The following is a 23,932-nucleotide window of genomic DNA, read 5'->3' as shown; positions in this document are numbered from 1 at the left end:
GGGGCAGGTCGGGTCCCTCGTGCCTGGCTGGGGTGCTCCAGGGCAGTGGGGAGCCAGCCGGGGCTGGGGCTGGGGCGCGGGGGAGCTGCAGTGCTGTTCCCAGAGCCCTGCTCCTGTCCGTGTCCTGCTCGGGGGCACCGGCTGCCCACGGAACCGGGTCCCGGTCCGGGGAGCTGGCCCGTGTGCCGAGCCGGTTCTCAGGACCATCTGTCCGGGCCTCTGTCACCAGGGCAGGAAGGCTGACCTCAAGAAGCCACCACTGGCCACAGCTAGGCCACACTGCTCTGGGAGGGCAAGGGTGCCGTGAGGCCACATCTCAGCCCGCCCCGCAGCCCAGGCCCCACGGCCCTCCGCCCATCAGTCAAAGAGCAGGGCCGGGACACCGGTGCCCACACACACACCAGCATGTGCCCCTTCCTGGTGGAGCCCATATTTCCACTGGGCACAGTTCAGGAGGAGTGGAGAGAGCTGCTGTCCTCCTCAGCCAGGCTGTGGGGACCCCCGGCTCCTTGCCCAGGCTCACGCCTTCTGTGTCTCCAGATAGACCAGCCCACCTTGGGTATGCCATCCCGAGACTACTATTTCAACGAGGGCAGCAACCAGAAGGTGAGTAGGGCTGGCCCTCGCCCCCCCGGGCACTTTTTTGCCTGCCCCTCTGCCCTGCCCGCCCCACCCATTGCTTCGGAGCCCACCTGTGGTCCAGCTTCCCTTTGTGACCTTGACCTCGCCGCCCACAGCTAGCCTCTGTGAGCACCTGCGGGCCTGAGGCCTGTGGACAAGCTAAGCTCGGCATCATCAAAGGGACCGTCCCCAAACGCTCTGCGCCACATATGGGGACAAGCTCGGCTTGGCCTGTAGCCCCGAGGGTCACACCCCGCATGCCCGTCCCACGGTGCAGGGCTGCAGTCCACACTGCTGGTCTGCTGTGTAGAGCCTGCTGAGATCTGAACACAGGCCACCCGAGCCTGGGCCTGCTCGCTTAACCATTCTGCTCCTGCATCAAGGGAAGAGGGAGACAAGGAGCCAAAGAGGGGAGAGCAGGGTAGAAGGATGAGCCGAGGAGCGGCCTGTGACAGGTGGAAGTTGTGAAATGACCCATGTTGGGGAAGCAGTGCCGTGGGCTTCCTGGTGGAGGCGGGCTATGAGCTAGGCTGTGATGGATGGGTCCAGCCAGGAGAAAAGCCGAGCGTGGCTGACGGAAGAGCCCTGGGATGGGGTGGTAGAGCTGAGAGAACCAGACCGGGTGGCAGCAGAGACTCGGGATCTGGATGGTCTCATGCCCATCAGCGTGGACAGCTGTGGTCGAGCCTGGCCGCAGGTGTCAGCCCACCTGATGCTGGAGGAGGTGGACCTCTGGCTCCTACCTGCGATGAGGGAAGCCCCTCCCAGAATGGGGCACTGAGAAAGTAGGTCCAGGAGGGGCCTCCATCCTCAGTACCCACCTCCTGACCCTCGGGTGGACGGGAGCCTGGAGAGGGCAGACCAGCCAACAGCCCTGGGCCGGCCCTGGACCTTTATTAAGCACCTGCCGTGTGCCCAGCACTTTACACGCAGCCATGCAGCCAGACAAAATAGGTCTCCGGTCCCGCGGGAACCCAGGGGCATGGGGTCACGCGCCTGGAAGGGGTGGAGCAGGGAGGGCAGCTCTGAGCTGGTAGGGCGTGGCCTCAGCGAGCAGCCGACCACGCCGGCGTGAGGAAGCAGGTCCACTCCGCCTGGAGCTCGCAGCTCCCACGCAGGCTTGCCGCAGAGTGCGAGCGGCAGCTGAAGCCCTGGCCTGGGAGGGCGCGACAGTCTGGAGTGCCCCATCCCAGTGCTCGTGGGGCCTTGCCATCACCTGCTGGCCGAGCTCGGCCCCACGAGCCACCTGGGGGCCTGCTTCGAGTCATACGCCCACCCCCACCCCACAGAGAGCTCCATGGGGGCCAAGGTGGCCGAGGCCGCCCGACTCCGTTCTGCGTCCTTTGGCCCAGGTGCGGGAAGCCTACCTGCAGTTCATGGTGTCGGTGGCCACGATGCTACGGGCAGACATGAACCTCCCGGAGAACAGCTACCTGGTGCGGGAGGACATGGCGCAGGTGCTGGAGCTGGAGACGCAGCTGGCAAACGTGAGGCCGCAGCGCGGGGGCGGGGCAGGGGCGGCCCGGCTGCCCTGGCCCCCCAGCCCCAGCGTGACCACCTGCCCCCGGTGCAGGCCACGGCCCCCCAGGAGGAGAGGCACGATGTCACCACCCTGTACCATAGGATGAGCCTGGAGGACCTCCAGAACAAGTTCGGCCTGAAGGTGAGTGCCCGCCACCCACACAGCCCCGCCTCCATCCGCTAAGCCTCAGAAACAGATGCTCGCGCACACACACCAGGGACGCTCTCACACTGGGACAGCAGGAGCCAACTGGGGGGCACAGGCCCCCCCATCTATGAGGCGGCTGCAACAACGACCCCACTTTTCTGAGCAGGAAACAGGCCTGGAGGGGTTGCTGATGAACCAGAGCCAGGGAGACCCCCACCCAGGGCACTCTGTCCCCAAGTCTGCCGCACGGATCTGCCCACGCCAGACCGAAGGCTGCCCCACACCGCCAGACCCTCAGGCCCTCCCTCCCTGCTGGCCAGGACTTATGTTCAGGGGCTGGGGGCAGGGGAAGAGCAGCCCAGGCCAGAGAGAGGGGAGCACCCCACCCAACCCCAAGCTCAGCTGGCTGGCTACCCTGGGCAGGCATCCTGTCCAGTGGCCTCCCCCAGGAGGGGCAGGGGTGCGGTTCTAGCCACCGCCGGCCTTAGGTCAGCAAGCAAGGCCCAGGTCAAAAGGCGGAGAGGGTGGGTGAGGACAGAGCCAGGTCATAGGGCCAAGGGCCTGAGCGGGGATGGAGCCAAAGTCAGAGGGAGGAGAGGGCAGGGGCTAGGGATAGAAACGAAAGCTCCTAACTCCGGACCAGAAAATGTAAGTGTCCAGAGCCGTAGAACAGAACAGGAAAACTCAGGGAGACTCCTGCCCAGGGCTCATGGCACTTCGTGTTCCGGAAGGCTCCATGGTCCCTGGAGCCTGCCCTCTTGCTTGGCACTGGCTCTCAGTGGTGGCCTGCTGTGGCCACCCCCCTCCACACAGCCCAGCAGCTGGCCCACGCCCCAGCGGGCACTTGGGGGAGGCTGGCCCTGCTCTAGCACTGGCCGCATCTGTGAACCAAGGAGGCAATCCCCACCTTGCACCCGTGCTACCAGGCAGGCCAGGAGAGAGAAAGAGCGGGACCTACAGAGTGTGTCAGAAAGCAGGGAGAGGGTGGGACGACGGCAGCCAGGAGTGGCCACGCCCTGCGGCTGATGGTGGGAGAGAAGCTTGGAGGAGGGACCGTCTGCTATGTGTGGCCCCAACAGAGGGGCAGCAAAGGCCAGGGTCCTGAAGCAGGAGTCACAAGGCCGCTGGAGGGCAGATGAGGCCCTGGAGGTGACAGGGCGGACAGGGCCAGACCTCCAGGGCACAGGCCTTGCTGCTGTGTGAGAGGGGTTTGGGGCCCAGACTTGACTCACAGCGAGGACCAGGCTGCACCACGGTCCAGGCGGGAAATGGTGGCAGCTGGGACAACTGTTAGCAGACGTGCTGAGAGGGCTGGCTTCTAGATCTATTTGGAAGCTAGAGCCAGCAGGATTTGCAAATGCCCTAAATGTGGGAAGCGAAGAAAGAGAACTCCGACGGCCTGCAGGTGCCGTGCCACGGGGATGGCGCAGGAGCAGCCCCGCGGAACGTCCCGGAAGCCCGGCCTCACGGCGTCTGCCACCTGATGCTTTATAACACTTAGACTTGCCTCCACGTGAGCTTGTGCGCACAGCCCTCGCTCAGATCAGAACCACTACGGACACCCCTCCTGGGGGCCCTTCCCCTGCCCTCCCCCGAAGCAGCCACCACCCCGACTTCTCCCACCACAAGACTCGACATCACAGCCAGACAAGCTGGCTCACTTGCACGGGGCTTCTCTCGTCCTACGTGTTGTAGGTGAGACTGCATCTCGCCGTCATTATGCCCCATCTCACTGGGCATCAGGCGAGCTTTCGCTCATCCTGACGGCTGTATGATCCATTCTGAAAACATGAGACAATTACGCCCTGCTGTACTCCTTAGGCCTCTGGGTCAGATCACATTCTGGACTCTTCTGAATAATGTGGCCATGCTCATTCTAGTGCATGTCCTTTGGGGTGCACATGCGTGCACTGTTGTTGGGTATCTACCTAGGAATGAGATGGCCAGGTCACGGAACATATATATGTTCGTCTTTCGCCGATAACGCCAAACCTTCCCCCTGGGTACAAAGCTGCCGTCCCCAACAGCAGTGTGTGAAACGTCCTCTTAAGGTGCCTTACTCATCTTTCATCAGATTTACTCTTAGCCATTTCGTTCTTCTCACACTGTTAGGAAGGGCGTCATTGGTAACATAATCTTCGTGTTTTTGCTGCTAGCATAGAGTCTGACTCGTACGCAGGCAATTCTACCGTACTGATACTTTATCTGTAGGTCCTTTCGGGGTTTATGCACATGAAATCGTGTCCTTTGTGAACAATCAGTCTTATTTCTTCCCTTTCAAACTCACTGATTTTATTTCACTTGCTGGTCTTACTTGAGCTGGCGGGGACACTCGGCACAGCTAACGTCACAGTAGCAGACATCTTGTTTCCTTCCTAAGAAGAAGAGCCTGCAACATCTCAGTTTCCACGTTTGCTGTGGACGTGTTTGTATTTGTTGTTGCTGCTGTTGTACGTAGATTCCCTTCATCAGATTGTTGCATTTACCTTCTGTTTCTAGTCTGCTAAGAGTTTTTATCATGAACAGATGGTGAAATTTACTAAATGTCTTCCTTTCTGCATCCATCAAAATTAGGATGTGATATTCCTGCTTTATCCAGTTATCACGGCGAATTAACAGGATTCGATTTTCAAATGTTACACCAAACTCGAATTGCTTGAATAAATCAAGTTTGACTGTGATGTCTTATCCATTTTATATAGGTGTGGATAAATCCTAATTGCTTATATTTTCCTTAGAATTTTTGTATCTATGATCATAAATGAGACCAGCCTGTTACCTTCTTTCTTTGTAATATCCTGATTTTGGTATTAAGTTATTCTTGGCCACAAATCCAATTCAGAAGAGTTTTCTCTTCCTCTCTTCTGGGAAGTTTGAGTAGGATTCGCAGTATGTCTTCCTTAAATGTCAGATAGCATCCATTGGAATAGCCAGATGAGTATGGAAATTTCTACGTGGGAATATTTCAAATTAAAGATCAGTTTATTACATGCAAGACTGTATTTGCTACACTTTGGTCATTTTGCTAAGTTGTGGGGTTTTTTTCAGGAATTTTTTCACCACACTGAAGTTTTTAAATACATTGGCATAGAATCTCTTATCACAGTCCGTAGGCTCTGTGCTAATGTCACCGCTCCTTCCCCTGATTCTGATCCTCCATGCCTTCTCTCTTATTCTCTGAATGTTCTTTGGTGGGAGCTAGATTTCTTGGATGCCAGGAGCTGTGTCTACCTCTCTGTGTCTCCCTCTTTCTCCTCATGCCCTCCTTCCCCAGGGGTTTAACTGGACCCTCTTCATACAATCTGTGCTGTCCTCTGTCAAAATCAAACTGCTGCCAGATGAAGAAGTGGTGGTCTACGGCATCCCCTACCTCCAGAACCTTGAAGACATCATCGATGTCTACTCAGCCAGGTGAAGACCCAGGGAAGGTCCCCAGCATCCCTGCCCCTGCCCCCCACCCCTGCGGCTTCTCCTCACAGGAGAGGACCCCAGGGAGGATTTACTCTGGGAGTGAGGGACATGAGCGGGTCAATGTTTGCGACCAACAGAGCCTTAGGGAGAGATGTGAACCCTCCTTGAGGTGTCGCAAGCGTCCGGGAGCAGACAGACTGTATCTGGGGGTTGTCCTAGAGGCTTTCTCCACCACCGCACTTGCAGTGAGCTCCCTGCGTGGCATAGAAGCTGTTGACCAACGGCCCATGGACCAAATCTCCTCTCTAGGCATATACCGCTCACCTGTTCTATACCCCACCCTCTGCCTCCTGCCCTCAGGACCATGCAGAACTACCTGGTCTGGCGCCTGGTGTTGGATCGCATTAGTAGCCTGAGCCAGCGATTCAAGGAGGCACGGGCAAGCTACCGCAAGGTGAGCGGGACCCCACAGAGGCGGCTCCTGCCCCTGCCCTGTCATTGAGGCACTCAGTTTATGGTACTGAGCACCTGCTATGGACCAAACTCCAAGGTCCACACTGGGATCAGATCCATGAGAGAGGCTAACAAGGTATCTGCCCTCTTGGGGCAGTCGACAAACTGGAGACCTGCTCTTTCAAAAGCAACAAGTAGGACATCAGAGGAAGGGACAGGACAGGGAGAGCCTCTCTGTGAAGCTGACACTGGAGACCTTGAGGAGAGAATGACTGAGACATGAAAAGACTGGGGCAGGTTCCCAAGGAAGGGACACCCCATGGCCACGTGAAGGAAAGGAAGGAGATGAGGTCAGGGAGAGCGATGGGGGCCAGTAATCATGGGACCGATGCATGGATTCCGCATGCCCTGAAAGCCGCTGAGGTGTTAAGAGTGGGAAGCACAGCCTGGTGTCCTGCTTGTGTGGTCATTCTGGCTGCTCTGGGGGTAGGGTGCAGTCAGGGCAGAGCAGGGGACCCACTGGGAAGCCCTGTGGTCTTGGTGGCTATTCTGGGACAATGATCAGGGGGTCATGGAATCAGAGTGGAGACAGGGCCATCATCCAGGTGGGGTGACAGGTTGGACCAGGGCATCGGCAGCAGATGAAGGTGCCTACAACAGAGAGTTGAGGTACGAATGGGGAGACGAGGGACGAGGGAGTCCGGGGGACTCTGTGGTTCTTTGCTAGAGAAATGGGACAGGCAGAGGTCCTCCACCATGTGAGGAAAACATGGCAGAACAGGTTGGGGCAAGTCAGGACCCCTGCTTGTTATGTTGGCTCGGAGACACTACTAACCAAGCGTCTCTACTTCGGTGATGGAAAACTGGGGCCCGGAGAGCTGGTAGCTGGCAGCTGAGCTGGATATGGCCCCCGGGGCCTCCAGAGTCAACACCAGCCTGTGCTTTGGGGTGGGGCTGGGGTCCTTGAGGTCAGAATCCGGCCAGCCAGCCAGGCCAGGGTGGCAAGAACAGAGGGCAAGGAGGCACTGGGGGCTGCCCTGGTAGGGGAGGGCCCTACCACTGCCCGGGGGTAAAGGCCCGACCCAGAGCCCGGGTCGGGAGCCCTCCCCTGAAAACTGCACTCTCGGTCCTGCCCGCACCCATGACCAGCCCTCAGAGGGGAGTCTGAGTGCATCCGTGCCCCCCACTGGCTCCTGGGCACCCTGAGGCCGAGGACAGGTAAAGGCAGCAATGAGTGGGTGAGTGAATGGCTGACGGGCCGCCGCAGGCGCTGTACGGCACAGCCGTGGAGGAGGTGCGCTGGCGGGAGTGCGTCAGCTACGTCAACAGCAACATGGAGAGCGCCGTGGGCTCCCTCTACGTCAGGGAGGCCTTCCCCGGAGACAGCAAGGACGCGGTGGGTGCTCTGCTCTTGGACTGCTCCGGTGCCCCCGTCCATGGTCCGTGGCCCAGGGCCAGGTGCTTCCTCCCCGCAGGGATGCTGGCCCACAGTGGGTGGGGGCCCAGATCCCATGCCTACACCCCACGTGGTGACTCCTAGCTCCTGGTGTGGGAACCCCGAGGGCCCCCCAGCCTCGCGTGTGCTCGGTGGTTCTGGGGAGTACAAGTTTGCCCAGAGGCCCCACCCCCAACCCTACAGGCCTGTCTGGGAAAGGGGACACATCATACAGGCTATGAGTCCATGGGCGGTCAGGCCCCAGGCCCACCCAGGAGAAAGACCGGTAGTCAGGACCCCTGTCCCGGTGGGGATCATTCCTCACCCCAACCCCAGTGCCATAGCAGGAACAGGGCTTTGGACCAGACCTCTGCAGAGACCCCAAAGCTGGTCATGCAGGACAAGGGCCATGCACTCCCCCCAGGTCAGAGAGCTCATCGACAAGGTGCGGGCGGTGTTCGTGGAGACCCTGGATGAGCTGCGCTGGATGGACGAGGCGTCCAAGAAGAAGGCCCAGGAGAAGGTGGGCGGGTGGCTGGAGTTCCAAGGTCAGGGCTTCCTGCCGGGAGAGGGCAGCCCCAGCATGGGGGCACAGGGTGACCATCGCCATACCCACATAGAGATTAATTCACCGAGGCTGGGCATGGCTTGCTCAGAAAGGGGCTGTGGGCAGAAGCAGGACCAGAAGCCAAGTCTGGGAGACCCCCCAGCACCCCTGGCAACTGATGGGGGTGGCCATGGCCTCAGAGCAGAAGGCCCTCTGGGCCAATGTGACAAACGGAAGGCAAGCGACTCCGCCCAGCGCTCGCCCCATCAGACCCCTGGCTGGCTGTCAGGTGGACGTTTGGCCTCAGGCTGAGCTGGTCCACGTCTGTCCCCATTAAACCTCCCCACAGCCTACAAGGAGGGGCCGCGTCCCTGAGCCCCTTACCCACAGCGCAGTGAAGCGAGGGGCAAGGCCAGGATCCCCACAGTGAGGCAGGCACAAGCTGGCCCCAACGTCCTCCCTAGGCCATGAACATCCGGGAGCAGATTGGGTACCCAGACTACATCCTGGAGGAGGGAAACAAGCACCTGGACGAGGAGTACTCCAATGTGCGTCCCGGCCCCGGCCAAGGGGCCCGCCAGGACCTCCCCTGCTCCCGCACCCCCACCCCGATGGGCCCCTGAAGCAGCCCTGTGAACCATAAGCCTTCAACACCCTGGCAGGTGGCTCTGGCACTCATTTGGCCGCTAACTGGGTGGGCAGTTCCAGAGTTCCCTGTCACAGGGGGGACACTGAGGTTGCATAAATGCCCAGAGCCAGCAAGGGCACCCCCTGCCCCCCACCTGCTCCCAGAGCATGTTGGCCTTGTGCAGGACTGCCTGGCCAGTCCCAAGGCCAGTCGCCGGCCGCTCTCGGCCTCCCCTGCTTGCACACTGACAGTGACAGCCCCTCTCCCATAGCTGAACTTCTCGGAGGACCAGTACTTTGAAAACGGTCTTCAGAACCTCAAGGCTGGGGCCCAGCGGAGCCTCAAGAAGCTGCGGGAGAAGGTGGACCAGAACCTGTGAGTGCGGATAGCACATGGGAGCCGGTGGCCTGAGTGCAGGGCCAGCTGGGGGGCCACTGGGACCGACTCAGCCCCCTGCACCTTCTGCTTTGGGGCCCAGGGCTCGGGGAGGATTCGGATCTTTGGATTGCCCAGACTCGCCCCGGCTGTGGGCGACACTGGTCTCATGGCACGGCCACTGTGACACGGGCCCTAAGTGAGGGTGGGCTCTGGTCAGCCGGTAGGGGGCCTGGGGGGAGGGGCTCAGAGACGGGCTCCAGGTGACCAGCCTGTCCATCACAGCTGGATCATCGGGGCGGCCGTGGTTAATGCGTTCTACTCCCCAAACCGAAACCAGATAGGTACGTTCACCCGCTCCGTGACTGACCCCAGCCCCTCAAGTGCCACCAGCAGCCCCCACCCCTTCCTCCTGGGGGCCACCTCCAGCCTGTGCTTAGAAGGAGAGAACCTCTCCCCACCTGTAGGAACTTCACCCATCACCCCACCTGCGGCGTTCCTCTCCTTTGTCTGTGGGTGGTGGGGCGAGGTCTTAGAGACGGGGGCCGCACACCCCTGACCCGAAGGCAGCAGAGAACAGTGGGAAGAGCCTGGATCTGCTGTGCGCTGGCCCTGGCCTCTCGGCCGCGGGACCTTAACTTTCTTGTCTGTAACATGGGCCCATTTGGAGCCCTGCCTCCTGGGCTGCGGGGTTTAATGGCAGGTGCCCGCCCCAGCCTGGCGCACGGGAGGTGCGCTCGCTCAGGGCCTGTTCCCCACCCCGTCCCCGAGCAGTGTTCCCCGCTGGGATCCTGCAGCCTCCTTTCTTCAGCAAGGAACAGCCACAGGCCTTGAACTTCGGGGGCATCGGGATGGTGATCGGGCACGAGATCACTCACGGCTTTGACGACAACGGTAGGGAAGCTGCATGGGCGTTCAGAGCGACGCCTCCAAGTCACACACCCACACACCCCTCCCCTCTGCACTGAGCCGCAGTCCCAGGAGGGGACAGAGGGACAGGGGCTTGGGGCTGTCCATCCCACCCCTGTATGATTCAGATGGGGACACTGAAGCCCAGGGCATGGGAAGGACTTGCCAGGTCCCCAGGGGAGCTACAGAGGCAGAACAGGTCTTGAACGGCAGGCCCCAGTCAGGCCTCTTGCTCTAGGCAGAGCCACGAAGGAGAGGCCACAGGGCCTGAGCCAGACTCCACCTCATGCACTGGCCACTCTCCTCCCTGGGCCTGTGACCTGGAGACAGCAACACCATATCTCGTGTAGCTCCGAAGCTCTGAACCTGCCATTATTCCAGGGTGGCCAGCATCCTCCAGCCCCGGGATGCACTGACCCAGCGTTCCCACCTCCCACCGTGGGCTGGGGACCCCTGCGCGGCTCTAGGGGCCTGTGAGCGTACACAGGGGCTCCAGCTGCAGCCCAGAAAGGCTGGCTTTCCCACAGGGCTTGAACACTGGGACCTTCTGAGGGCAGCCTCGTGTCCCCCCAGGACCATGTGCTCCCCTTACCTGGGGTCCAGAGAGTTTGGACACCCCAGAAAGGGTCATTAAACCCTGACACCGGACAGCCCAGGCCCTGACTCCGGGGGTGGCAAGGGAGACCACCAAAGCCCCCCTCCTGGGCCTGAGCAGCCTGGCGACACTGTGCTGGTCCCCCAGGACCATGTGCCCCCCTTCAGGGGCCCGCTTCCTGCTCACACAAGAGCTCTAGGTATTGGGGCTCCTGGGAGGATTGCGGTGAGGCTGGCACTGGGCAGGCAGGGCCATGTGGGCAGCCCGCTGTGCCCGCCCAGGCCGGAACTTCGACAAAAACGGCAACATGCTGGATTGGTGGAGCAACTTCTCGGCCCAGCACTTCCGGGAGCAGTCGGAGTGCATGGTCCGCCAGTACGGGAACTACTCCTGGGAGCCACCAGCGGCGCCGCCGCCCCCAGGGACCCACACCCCAGCCCTGGCCCCGGGGGGAGGCAGGGCAGCCGGGCCGCCTGCCATCCCGGGTCCTGTACGCAGGTGAACGGCTTCAGTACGCTCGGGGAGAACATCGCCGACAACGGAGGGGTGCGGCAGGCATACAAGGTGGGTCCGAGCAGGGGGCCCTCCAGGACGGGCGTCTCAGTGAGGCAGAGACGAGGCATACCCTGGGACCCTTCTGCATCAGTACTGGAAGGCAGCAGGGCCCCGGGGGAGCCAGCCTGGCCGCGGGTGGGTGGGCACCTGGCTGTTCTGCCCGTATTTTACCCTGACCTTAGCAGAGCCTTCGACCTCTGGGGAAACCACTGTCCATCTCCAAGTGAGACAGTGACATTCACCACGTCCCTGGCGGCCTCGGCAGCACCCCTACACCTGCAGCCTCAGGCTCTGGGCCTCAGGAGCTCATTCTGGGTGGGTGCTGCGTGGCCATCTGCCTGAGCCCAGCCAGTGGCGCACTGAGATGACCACTAGGCAATTAAGGTAGGAGTGACCGTCCCTGGGGTGCTCAAAGGGCCTTAAGCTGCAGAGGCAGGACCTCCACCAGGAGTAGGCCCTGGAGCTGGACCTCTGTTCTCCTGGACCCGAGGGCTCCCGAGGCCCTGCAGGCTGGTATGGCCCTGGGAGCGAGGGCAGGCCTGGGCCCAGCACCTGCTTGGCGCCCGCAGGCTTACCTGAAGTGGATGGCAGAAGGTGGCAAGGACCAGCAGCTGCCAGGACTGGAACTGAGCTATGACCAGCTGTTCTTTATCAACTATGCCCAGGTAGGAGCCCTAGTCCCCACCCCACCTGCCGCCGTGCCCGCTGGGAACCCGCTGGAAGGCCTCCACTATGGACGCTTCCAGGGGCGCGGTGAGCGGGCAGACCAGGCAGAACCAGAACTTACCAGCCTGGAAACCTTCCTAGAGGAAGAGGATGGCGGGGGTTGGAGCCTGGGAGGGTTCAGATGGAGCTGGGGCCCCCCTCCCCACACCCAAGAAGAGGCAGCCTGGGACCGGTGGGACTCCCTGGTGCCTGGAAAGAAATGAGACCACACGCCCATCCCTGCCACCCCAGGCCCTCCCCACCTGCGCCTGGATCCCTTATTCCTCCCTCCCATCCCCCAGTCCCGCCCTTCCCCCAGTCCTGCAGCCACGCCCCTCGTGCACCCACAGGTGTGGTGCGGGTCCTACCGGCCTGAGTTTGCCATACAGTCCATCAAGACCGACGTCCACAGCCCCCTGAAGTACAGGCAAGTAGCCCCTGCCTCCCTGCGGGCAGCCCCCGCCTCCCTGCGGGCAGCCCCCTTCCCCCACCCCGGGCACCCAGGGAAGCTGGCTCAGGCCCCTGGTCGCCCTCAGGGTGCTGGGCTCGCTGCAGAACCTGGCGGCCTTCGCGGACGCCTTCCACTGCGCCCAGGGCACCCACATGCACCCGCACGAGCGCTGCCGCGTCTGGTAGCCATTGGCGAACCGCACTGCATGGCCCACGCGCACCCGCCGCCCAAGGCCAGGCGTCCCTTCCGCGCGCAGCTGGAGTCTGCGAGACCGGCACGCATCCCGCCCCGCGCCTGGAGCGCAGCCGCAGCCCCGGGGCAGAGCCGCGCCCCCTGGTGCCCTCCGGCTTGCGGCCAGGGCGCTGCGCCCAGCCCCCGTAGACCTGTTTAACTGTCTGCACCCACTCTCCAAAGCGTCCTTGTCAGCTGTCCACGAGCTTCAGACTTGAGCTAAGTAAACGCTTCAAAGAAGTCAGCGGCCTTGTCTGTTCTGGAGGGCCCCGGGGACAGGGGGGGTGGCAGTGCCCGAGGCCGTAAGCGCTGGCTTTGCGTGGGCTGCAGGCGGCCTCGGGCAAAACAGCAGCCAAGCAGGGAAACAGCAGGGTACCATGTGGACGGAGGACCCCTCCTGATGACTGTCTCCAGGGTCTCTGTGCTGCGGCACAGCAGTGACCAGTATGCCCCCAAACACTGGCCCCCTGTGGCCCCCCACTCAGATGGGAGGAAGGGCTGCTGACTCAGCAGCTGCCTGAGGTTGGGAGGTGGGCCGAGGGGACTAGGGAGCCATAGCTCAGAATTTAGACTTTGGGTTTTATGTAACTAGAGGCCAGTGGAGAAGTTAAACCACAAACGGACATTGTCACCTGCCCTGAGTTTTTAAATGACCCCTGAGAGACGGACTGGTCATCTGAACCCACTGAGACCAGAGAGCCCCTGACAAGGGGGCCAGAGGCAGGTTTCCACTCTGGACATGGGTTCCAGTTCCTGCTGCACCCGCCAAGGAATGGCACTGGGGGAGCTGGGTGAACCAGCTGGGCCAAGACTCCCCCTGGCCAGCCACCCCCAGCACGGTGCAAATGACAAATCTCATCAGTGAAGGTCCTTCCTCTCCCTAAGTCCCACTGTCCACGGTGCTCCAGCGGCTGGATAGAGACCATCTCCTCCCTGGAAACCCAGCAGACCTGAGCACTGAGCCCAACCCCTCCAGGCCGCGCTCTCTCCTGGGGAGTTCCCGATTCCACCCTCAGCTCCTACACGCCGGGCCTGTCCTCAGACCCCTGACCGTCCTGTGTCACAGGGCTGAGGTCACCAGGGAGGCTGTAGGAGCATTTCCAGCACTCCCCACCCCCTCCTAGGAAAGCCTGCGGACCCCTGACCGCCCTGCTGGCCAGGGGGAAGCGACAGAGACACAGTTGCCGAGGACTCAGGGCTCAGAGCCAACAAGAAAAACCTAGTTTAATGTTCACTGCCACCGTGGGACCTGGCAGAGCTTGGTGCTCCGTCCCAAAATTCTGGAGAGATTCTTCACATCCAGCTCCCAGCATTCCCGAGGCCGCAGATGCCACCCAGACCCCCAGCAGTCTCGGTGGTTCACCTTGTGCACGCTTCCTCACACTGTGGGGCAGCAGAGGCCTCGTCAGGCTGGCCACCCTTCCCGGCTTCGAGGGCAGCTGGTCCCACCCACCGGCAGTCTGCAGCCCAAGTACTGGACACTCCCCTCCACCCGGGCACAGGAGGCCAGCCACCAGGACCCCACTAATGCTGGCTATGGTCACCTTGGACAAGCCCTGCCCGACCCCGCCGAGGCTAAGAGGACAGGAGGCTCGTCTGCCTTGCAGCCCTGGGTAGCCCTCTGCCGTCTGGGGAGGGCCCTGCTGTGCCTACCATCTAGCCACCCTGCCCCTGGGTCCCTGGGCTGACAGTGACATCCTGGGCTGCCCTGAGCACAAAATTCCCTGAAGCCTGCAATGTCCAGCCTAATACCTGGCCACACCCAGCACTCAACCCAGGGAAGGTGGGTGTGTGTAGGGGGCTGTTCTTAGCAGGCAGTGCCCCCCCCCGCAGGCCCAAGCTCACCTGGGGCGACTCACTGGCACAGCCTTCTGCAGAGATGCCCAGGGTCTGCAAGATGGTCTCCTGGGGAACATAGTCGCCTGGGGACTTCTGGACGAAGTGTAGCAACACTCTGTCACCACCTACAGCAGCGGGGAGGCGGTCAGGGTACCCCTGCAGGCTGGGAGGATGGAGGCAGCCCTGGTTGTCCATGACCCCACCTGGTTACCCTGACCAGTGGGCTGTTCTGGCCACATCCCACCCAGTTAAGCCAACGCTCAAGAACTGGGCCACCCCACAGAGAAGACTTGACAAGACCAACAAACCAGAGGAGTAAGGGAGGAAAAGAGGGTCAGGGCATGCCGCCAGGTTCAGCAAGACCTTCCGACCCCATGCGACCAGGCACTGACCTCTGACGCCCCTTTCCCAGCCCACCTTTGGTAACCGCCAGCAGCCCTCCGCTCTGCAGCAAGTCCCCAGACAGGTTCCCCTGGATGCCGACAGCTTTGGCCTGGAGGGAGGGGAGCAGGTCCAGGTCAGTCCTAGAGGGAAGTCCCACCACCCCAAGTCCCACCCAGCCTTGGCCATCACAAACCTTGAGGGCCACATCACGCACAGGCTTCCCCAGGGCGGCAGGCACAATGCTCAAGCCATTGTACCTGTGAAGACACAGCGGGCCTGTCCAGGCTCTGGCTCTTCTCCGAAGCCTTAGCCCCAGCGCCTGTCCCCAGACTACCAGGTGCACAGACCAATTCACACAAGCAAGCGTCACCTTATCTGACCAGGGACTCGGGCCATCCAGCAGGCCTGGGGCCCCGCAGAAGATCTGGGGAGCGTGGACTGGCCCCCATGCTGGATGACCGGGGGCGGGGGGGACGGCGGGGGCAGGTTTGGCTCAGCTGGCGCCACTAATCCAGCCCAGCAGCAAGCATATGTATGACCCAGGCCCCGGAGGGGCTGTGATGGCCCCTAGGCACGAGGCTCCAGGCCTCCTCTGCAGCCTGCTGGGGGTCGATCTTGGGTGAGAAGCCTAACCTACAGTTGTAACAGCCCCCGAGAGACAGCCCTGCAGAAGGACCAGTGGAGCAGTGGATCCCCCAGGGCCACACGCTCAGGAAGAGGCCAGCAGCGAGAGGCTGAAGAAGCAGTGCCCCCACACTCACCGCCTGAAGCCCAGCTCCCTATAGAAGTGCTTGCTCTCATCCAGGTAGAGCTCTGGAAAGCAAAGGCCACAGGTGTGTACTCGGGCCCATCCACCACCTGGCCCACCCTCCTGCATCCAGCCCCCTGTCCACCCTTTCTTGCCCACCCAGGACAGGGAAGAGCAGAGCGGAGCTGAGTGTCCCCACTGTTAGAGGAGGAGTGGAGACCCAGAGGTGACAGGGAAAGGGAGGAGTAGGACTCGCCTGGACTCTGCCACTCGGCCCAGGGCTCTGCGGGGGCATATGCTGAGTGTCAGGGAGAAGAGTCTGGCAGGGTGGGAAAGTGGGGGCAAGCCGCAGCCTTGTCCGAGCTACTCCTTCAGGCTCCTGGGAAGGTAGGGAACTTGCGGCTACCCAGTGATGACCCATGGTGGTGATTGGAGGCCAGCATCACCCCTGGGTCCTGCCACTGAGCACGGTGGAAGGGACATCATGGCTGGGGGATGCAGGTAAGGGCAACAGGTGGAGAACCCAGGAAAAATGACTGGAGATCCTGGAGCGAGAAGGGTGAGGTCTGGGCAAGGAGGGGATGACCTGGGCCCTGAGCTTGAGGGAGGGTCTCAAGGTAGCTGGAGGGGCTACAGTGGGAGGAGAGAAGCAGAGCACAGGCACCTCCAGCGAAATAGCCGCCGTCCAGGAACTCCTGCAGGCCCAGGGCCTCGGGTCCCACGCCCACCAGGCGCACGCTGTGCTGGTCCAGTAGCCCCTTGAGGCTGCTGAGGTCCTGGGCGATCCAGCGACACACAGAGCAACCGAAGCGCCGCAGGCCAGCCACCACGCATGCTTGCTCCCGCCACAGACTCCGCAGCTCCACGGCCTGCGTGGGGTGGGCGAGGGGCGCAGCTGGACCACCGCCTTCGCGCATCAGCGTCCCCAGCTCCACCGCGCAAGCCCCACGACCCTCTCAAGACCCCCGAGGCCAGCCCGGGATGCCATCGCCAGGGAGCACCAGCAGGTGCCAGGAGCCCACCCACCGTCCTCCGCTCGTCCGGCCTCACCTCCCCGGTCACTGCATGCTTCAGGACACACGCGCCCACGCGGGCAAGGTCCACCGCGCTCATGTCTTCCTGCCGCCCTGCTCCCGACTGCGGACCCTTCTTGGGGTTGCGGGCCCCACCTCCGGCCGGCTTGGCCACACCCCTCCCACCCAGGCCACGCCCCCAGCCCGGGTCTCCTTCCCGGCCCCGCCCCCAGGTCCTGTCCCCTCTGCCGGCCCCGCCCCGGATGGTTCACCCCCGCCACCCCTCAACGCCCCTACCACAGCCCCGACGGCTCCTCGTCACTTGTTTTGCATATGCATAAGCCCGTCGGCCAATGGGGTCAATGCGCCGGCTGCCAGGGGGCGGGGCGGGGGGGGGACGGAGCTCGCGGAGGGGCAGCAGGAACGTGGTGCGCCTGCGCACGGAGCTGCCTCGCGTGGGGTCAGGCTCCGATGCGGGCGCAGGCGCAGGCGTAGAGCGGAGGAACCCGCGGGGTGTAGGTCCGGGGTGGGGGGCGAGCGGTTTGCCTGGCAGGCTTGAGGGGCGCGGAGTGAGCGCCTGTGTGGCGGCTCTGGCGCCCCGGCGGCGGTCCTACGGCCATTGGAGCACCAGGGCTTAGCCTTTACCCTGGCTCTTATTTGAGCTTTAAAATCCTATGCGAATGCATCGTTTTCTCAATTCCATGTGTGCGCTGGCTGTAATCATAAAATACCGGCAATTTCTTACAAGCGAAATAGCTTCTTTTAACCCCCAACCTTTGTGCAACATGGGCCCGAAAGAAGTAACAGCGGCTTGCTACGGGCCTTGCGACGGTGTCCTGTTTATCGCTGACGACAGCCCGGCCCCACCCGTGAGCGTCCGGTTTTACCGATGACGCCTGCGACACGGGGGCAAGAAGTGAAGCCAAGACTTCACCCAGAAGACGGTCACCCAAGCAGACATCCGCCCGCATCTGTGGGCTCCTGCGCTCAGCTTCACTCCCCAGGTCCCAAGAGACCTCCAGGGACTGGACCAGGCTGCAGACCCCAGGGGGATGCCTGCCCTTGGGGTTGGGGGAGGGAGCCCCCTCCTGACACGGCGCAGTATATCACAGGACCCCCAGTACAGAAGGGAAGACAGGCCCGAGAGACTTCTGCTCCCCTCCTTGCAGGGCTGGGAGATTGGAGGGGCTGCGGCGGCTGGAGCGGGGGCTCCTGCAGGTCTAGCCCCCATCTCACACGGAGAACATTCGTGTCCCGGGTATTGAAGCAGGAGGAGCAGAAAGAGGAAGGAGGCCACACGGAGATGGACAGCAGTCCACCAGGGAAGGAGGAATCCGGGACCCCCGCAGCTCCAGAGCCCAGGAGCGCAGCCCCCAGAGGCCAGGGCTGGTTCTGTGAGGGGGGGCTGCCACCCCCAGGGAGCGGGGACCCACGAGGGAGGCAGCCAATTTCAGGGACACCCTCAGAAGGAGGAGCGTGAGGTCAAGGACTCCTCTCCCGCGTCCTGTACATCTCCCCCTAGCGCTCCTGGTGCTGCAGGCAAAGGAGCAGGAGACCCGGTTTGGCGCCCCAGGCCCAGCCCCGCGGAACAGGGAGGTGGCCTGGCAGCCAAGGGGCGATGACAACACAGCAGGGCTGTTGGTGCCCGCGGAGCTTACTTTACAAAGGTGACTGAGGCCTGGGCATGGGCCTGGGGCTTTTACTGAGTGGTGAGCAGGAGACAGCAGCCCCTGCCCCTGCCCCCCCACTCCTACCCTCCGGAGCACAGTTTGCACCCCAGAGACCCTGAGCCAGACCCTGTTGCTTTCTGAGCCCGTTGACCCATCTGTGAAATGGGAGCAAGAATTAACCAACCCAACCCCCTCCCAGGGACAGGTGGGGTGTGGACCCAGTGGGTGGGGCTCAGGGAAGGCAAAGGGTCACCCCTCCCTCACTCCCACCATGGTGGGGGGCACTGAGGGTGCTCCCCCTCCCCCAGCCTCCAGTGGTCTGGGGAGAGAGCCCTTGTGCAGAGCTGGGCTCAGGAATGTGCAGGTGGAAAGCAGGCCACCCCAGTCCCAGACAGAGGGCACTGCGTGGGAGATGGGGTTCCTTTGGGGGAACGGTCACCCTCTTCAGTAGACGCTGTGTCAGGGAGCAGGAAACCAGGAGGGCTCCTTTTGTGGCCTTGGTGCAGGGGCTGGAGGGAAGCTGCTGGGTGGCTCCCTGGGTGTCAGAGGAGCAGAGGAAATGCAGATGCACATTTCGGGGTGGGGGGCACCCAGCTCTATAGGAAACTCAGGGGAGAGGCCAGGAGAGCTTGCTCGCCAGAACTTCGGGCTCCCTGAGTGGGGCAGGAGGAACTGTGCCCATGGCTGTGCTTCTGTGGTCCTGCCTCCCGTCTTTGCGTAGCCCTCCCCTTCGCGAACACTTCTGCTTTGCTGGCCGGCTCCTGCCTCCTGCACGGCCAGCCCTGTACCCCTCTCCCGCCCGTCACCGTGGGGTCCTGCGGGGTCCTGGGCCCTGGCAGCTTGGCTCCCACAACGGCAGATATTGGCAGACTGAACTGAGGCCAAGTTTCGAGAGATAAGCCTCCTCATTGGGCCACAGACAGTTTCTCTTTCCCTTTTGATTTAAAGAAGGCAGGTTACCGGTGGAGTGCAAGCTTGACCTGCTGGCAGGGGTCCTGGGACAGCGGCTAGGGAATGAGGGGTCCTGAAGAGGGACATGGAGCCTCTTCGAGGCTGGGAGCTGCCCCCCTGGAGCCTGACACCCAAGGCTGATGCCCTGCACCAGGTGAGTCCCCTGAGCCATTGTGTGTCTGTGTTCCAGGGCTCCCTGGTGACCCCAGTCCTGACGCCCAATGTGCCCAGCCCTGTCCGTGGACCCTGCCCTGGGCCACATCCACTTCCTGTCTCACCTGGGCTTTTGTCCCCCAGCGCTGTTGCTCTGGGCTGACCCAGCTCCCGGCACCCAGTCCCCTGATCCCCGAGAGTGGGGGAGCAGAGTGGAAGGAAGTCATACCCACCAGCAGCTGAAGTGGTGCTCCGGCAGCCAGGAGCCACTTTTGGCTCCAAGCCCCCATCACCCCCAGCCCTCTGAGCCTCAGCTTGCTCATCTGTAGGACGGGCTTGTGGGTACCTACCATGGGCTGGGCGACACTGGATGGAGCATGAATGCAACATGATATGAATGACTGTCACGTTGCGAAGTAATTTCTAAACTGGAGTTCTGTTTGCTCAACAAATTAAAAATTGCTTTTTAATATGTCATCAAAAAGTATACTTTGAGGTGGCTCAGTCAGTTAAGCATCTGCCTTGGGCTCAGGTCATGATCTCAGGGTCCTGGGATTGAGCCGGGGAGCAGGGCTCCTTGCTCAGCAGGGAGTCAGCTTCTCCCCCTCCGCCCCTCCTCCCTGCTCATAGGTGCTGTCTCTCTCTAAAATAAAATAAAATAAAATAAAATAAAATAAAATAAAATAAAAAGTATACTTTGGCAGGATGATTTGAGAGTATGTAAATATCCTGTTTGTCTCTAAACTTTCTGGGAAATCGGGAGAAGCAAGGATAGCATGTACGGAGGGGCATGCTTGGAGGAGACTCTTTGAGGCTGTGCAAGCATTCCTTTCTTGATTGTTCTTGACTAAACAACAGCATTCGACTGGAAGCAAGAGAATTCTCCTTGCATTCATTCATTCATGTGTCCAACATGCCTTGGCATCATGGCGGGCTTTATGGTTCCAATCGTATCCACTGAATTTCAGTCTATTGCTCTTATATATTTTGGTCTCCAAATTGTCCCACATTTTTCCAGCCAGAGACCCTTTATACTGGCTTATGGATTTTTTTGACATATTCCTATCAATCCATAAGCCCTCCCTTAATTTCTGGCCCAACAGGATGTTCCCAGCTATCTGGTTCTTACCCAGCCCCAGTCTTGGGAGCAGACATTTTCCCAAGAAACCCAAATTACCTTTACAGAGAATAGATTTTTTTTTTAAGATTTTATTTATTTATGTGACAGAGAGACAGCCAGCGAGAGAGGGAACACAAGCAGGGGAGTGGGAGAGGAAGAAGCAGGCTCCCAGCGGAGGAGCCCGATGTGGGACTCGATCCCGGAACGCCGGGATCACGCCCTGAGCCGAAGGCAGACGCTTAACGATTGCACTACCCAGGCGCCCCGAGAATAGATTTTTTAAATTTGATTTACTTTTATTTTAATTCAATTACTTAAAATATAATGTGTTATTATTTTCAGAGGTAGAGTTCAGTGATTCATCAGTTGCGTACCACACCCAGTGCTCATCACATCACGTGCCCTCCTTAATGCCCGTCACCAGTTACCCCATCCCCCGCCCCCTCCCTTCCAACTACCCTCAGTTTGCTTCCTAGAGTTCAGCATCTCTTACAGTTTGCCTCCCTCTCTATTTTCGTCTTAATTTATCTTTCCTTCCCTTCTATGTTTATCTGTTTTGTTTCTTAAATTCCATGTATGAGTGAAATCATATGGTATTTGTCTTTTTCTGGCCGACTTATTTCGCTTAGCATAATACCCTCTAGTTCCATCCGCATGGTTGCAAATGGCAAGACTTCATTTTTATTGATGGCTGAGCAATATTCTGGTGTATATACAGCACATCTTCCTTATCCACTCATCTGTGAATGGACATCTGGGCTCTTTCCCCAGAGTTCAGCTACTGAGGACATTGCCACTATAAACATTGGGGTGCAGATGACCCTTTAAATCACTATGTTTTTCTCCTTCAGGCAAATACCCAGTACTGCAATTACTGGGTCATAGGGCAGCTCTATCTGCAACTTTGTGAGGAGCCTCCACTGTTTTCCATAGTGGCTGCAGCAGCTCGCATTCCCACCAACAATTAAGAGGATTCCCCTTTCTCTGCATCCTTGCCAACATCTCTCTTTTCCTGACTTGTTAATTTTAGCCATTCTGACCGTGTGAGGTGGTTTTGATTTGTATTTCCCTGATGCCAAGTGACGTTGAGCATTTTTCATGTGTCTGTCAGTCATTTGGTCATTGTTCATGTCTTCCGTCCATTTCTTCACTGGATTATTTGTTTTTGGAGGGTTGAGTTTGATAAGGTCTTTATAGATCTTGGATACCAACCCTTTATCTGAAAAGACATTTGCAAATATTTTCTCCCATTGCCTAGGTTGTCTTTTAGTTTTGTCACCTGTTTCCTTTGCTGTGCAAAAGCTTTCTATCTTGATAAAGTCCCTATAGCTCATTTTTGCTTTTGTTTCCTTTGCCTTTGGAGTTGTGTCTAGCAAGAAGCTGCTGCGGCCGAGGTCGAAGAGGTTGCTGCCTGTGTTCTCCTCTAGGGTTCTGATGGATTCCTGTCTCACATTGAGGTCTTCCATCCATTTTGAGTTTATTTTTGTGCATGGTGTAAGGAAATGGTCCAGTTTCATTCTGCATGTGGCTGTCCAGTTTTCCCAACACCATTTGTTGAAGAGACTGTCTTTTTTCCATTGGGTATTCTTTCCTGCTTTGTCGAAGATTGGCTGACCATAGAGTTGAGGGTCCTCTTCTGGGGTCTCTCTTCTGTTCCGTTGATCTATGTGTCTGTTTTTGTGCCAGTACCACACTGTCTTGATAAGTACAGCTTTGTAATAGAGCTTGACGTCCAGAATTGTGATGCCACCAGCTTTGGTTTTCTTTTTCAACATCTCTTTGGCTACTCAGGGTCTTTCTGGTTCCATACAAATTTTAGGATTATTTGTTCCATTTCTGTGAAAAACAGTTGATGGTATCTCGATAGGAATTGCATTGAATGTACAGATTGCTCCGGGTAGCATAGACATTTTAGCAATGTTTGTTCTTTGAATCCATGAGCATAGAACATTTTTCCATTTCTTTGTGTCTTCCTCAATTTCTTTCATAAGTGTTCTGTAGTTTCTAGAGATCCTTTACCTCTTTGATTAGGTTATTCGTAGGTATCATATGGTTTTTGGTGCCATTGTAAACGGGATCAACTCCTTAATTTCTCTTTCTTCTGTCTCACTGTTAGTATATTAAATGCAAGTGATTTGTGGGCATTGATTTTATGTCCTGCCACTTTGCTGAACTCCTGTACGAGTTTTAGCGGTTTTGGGGTGGAGTCTGTCTCTTGGACTTTCACATAGAGTCGTGTCATCTGCGAAGAGCGAGAGAGTTTGACTTCTTCTTTGCCGATTCAGATGCCTTTTATTTATTTTTGTTGTCTAATTGCTGAGGCCAGGACTTCTAGTACTATCTTGAACAGCAGTGGTGACAGTGGACATCCCTGCCGTGTTCCTGACCTTAGGGGAAAGGTTCTCAGTGTGTCCACATTGAGAATGATACTCACTGCGGGCTTTCCATGTATGACTTTTATGGTATTGTTCCTTCTATCCCTACACTGTGGAGAATTTTAATCTAGAAAGGATGCTGTATTTTGTCAAATGCTTTTTTCTGCATCGATTGAGAGGATCATATGGTTCTTGTCCTTTCTTTTATTAATGTGGTGTATCACAGTGAATGATTTAAGGATGTTGAATCACCCTTGCATCCCAGGAATAAATCCCACCTGGTCATGGTGAATAATCCTTTTAATGTTCTGTTGGAGCCTATTGGCTAGTATTTGGGTGAGAATTTTTGCATGCGTGTTCATCAGGCATATTGGTCTGTAATTCTCCTTTTTGGTGCCGTGTTTGTCTGGTTTGGGGATCAAGGTAATGCTGGCCTCATAGAAGGAGTTTGGAGTTTGCCTTCCATTTCTATTTTTTGAAACAGCTTCAGAAGAATAGGCATTAATCCCTCTTTAAATGTTTGGTAGAATTCCCCTTCGACAAGTTCCCAGAAGCCATCCAGCCCCAGACTCCTGTTTGTTGGGAGATTTTCGATTACTTCTTCAGTTTCCTTGCTGGTTGTGGGTCTGTTCAAGTTTTTTATTTCTTCCTATTTCAATTTTAGTAATTGATGTTTCAGGAAGGCGTCCATTTCTTCCAGATTGCCTAATTTGTTGGCACATAGTTGCTCATAGTTGCTCATAATACGTTCTTATAAATGTGTGTATTTCTTCGGTGTTGTTTGTGATCGCTCCTCTTTCATTCAGGATCTTATTTATTTGGGTCCTTTCTCTTTTCTTTTTTATAAGTCTGGCCAGAGATTTATTGGTCTTATTAATTCTTTCAAAGAAACATCTCCTCATTTCATTGGTCTCTTCTATTGTTCTTTTGGTTTCTATTTCATTGATTTCTGCTCTAATCTTTATTAATTCTCTTCTCCAGCTGGTTTAGGCTTTATTTGCTGTTCCTTCTCCAGCTCTTTTAGGTGTAAGCTTAGGCTGTGTATTTGAGACCTTTCTTGTTCCTTGAGAAAGGCTTGTACGGCTATATACCGC

At 58.5% G+C, this 23,932-nt stretch overlaps 2 protein-coding genes across 4 annotated transcripts in view; one reads left to right on the top strand and one right to left on the bottom strand.

Moving 5' to 3' along the window:
- Positions 1-12,539, top strand: part of MMEL1 (membrane metalloendopeptidase like 1) — a 27,383-nt gene extending 14,844 nt beyond the window's left edge. The window contains exons 8-23 of the mRNA XM_040619354.1: positions 541-606; positions 1,974-2,108; positions 2,195-2,284; positions 5,565-5,701; positions 6,062-6,155; positions 7,422-7,550; positions 8,014-8,112; positions 8,601-8,684; positions 9,036-9,139; positions 9,425-9,483; positions 9,914-10,033; positions 10,925-11,039; positions 11,108-11,207; positions 11,768-11,863; positions 12,254-12,330; positions 12,440-12,539. Coding sequence (XP_040475288.1) covers positions 541-606; positions 1,974-2,108; positions 2,195-2,284; positions 5,565-5,701; positions 6,062-6,155; positions 7,422-7,550; positions 8,014-8,112; positions 8,601-8,684; positions 9,036-9,139; positions 9,425-9,483; positions 9,914-10,033; positions 10,925-11,039; positions 11,108-11,207; positions 11,768-11,863; positions 12,254-12,330; positions 12,440-12,539 — 1,605 coding nt within the window. The remainder of the gene's footprint in view (positions 1-540; positions 607-1,973; positions 2,109-2,194; positions 2,285-5,564; positions 5,702-6,061; positions 6,156-7,421; positions 7,551-8,013; positions 8,113-8,600; positions 8,685-9,035; positions 9,140-9,424; positions 9,484-9,913; positions 10,034-10,924; positions 11,040-11,107; positions 11,208-11,767; positions 11,864-12,253; positions 12,331-12,439) is intronic.
- Positions 12,540-13,784: 1,245 nt separating this feature from the next.
- On the bottom strand, positions 13,785-16,768 carry PRXL2B (peroxiredoxin like 2B). 3 transcript variants are annotated; one of them, XM_008707777.2, is made up of 7 exons: positions 16,607-16,768; positions 16,221-16,425; positions 15,570-15,621; positions 15,002-15,065; positions 14,842-14,917; positions 14,431-14,549; positions 13,785-13,968 (listed from the first exon to the last, which is right to left on the bottom strand). In XM_008707777.2, the coding sequence occupies exons 1-7, from the start codon at positions 16,667-16,669 to the stop codon at positions 13,945-13,947; spliced, it is 603 nt and encodes a 200-aa protein (XP_008705999.1). In that variant the 5' UTR covers positions 16,670-16,768; the 3' UTR covers positions 13,785-13,944. The 3 variants fall into 3 exon arrangements, with proteins under 3 accessions (XP_008705999.1, XP_040501599.1, XP_040501598.1); XM_040645665.1 differs by lacking the exon at positions 13,785-13,968 and having other exon boundaries at positions 14,441-14,517; XM_040645664.1 differs by lacking the exon at positions 13,785-13,968 and having other exon boundaries at positions 14,446-14,587.
- Positions 16,769-23,932: the final 7,164 nt, after the last annotated feature.

The sequence above is a fragment of the Ursus maritimus genome, unplaced genomic scaffold (assembly GCF_017311325.1).
Source record: "Ursus maritimus isolate PB19 unplaced genomic scaffold, ASM1731132v1 scaffold_32, whole genome shotgun sequence".
Classification (NCBI taxonomy): domain Eukaryota; kingdom Metazoa; phylum Chordata; class Mammalia; order Carnivora; family Ursidae; genus Ursus; species Ursus maritimus.
The sequence above is the reverse complement of the archived record's forward strand: the minus strand, read 5'-3'. Positions and strand labels throughout refer to the sequence as shown.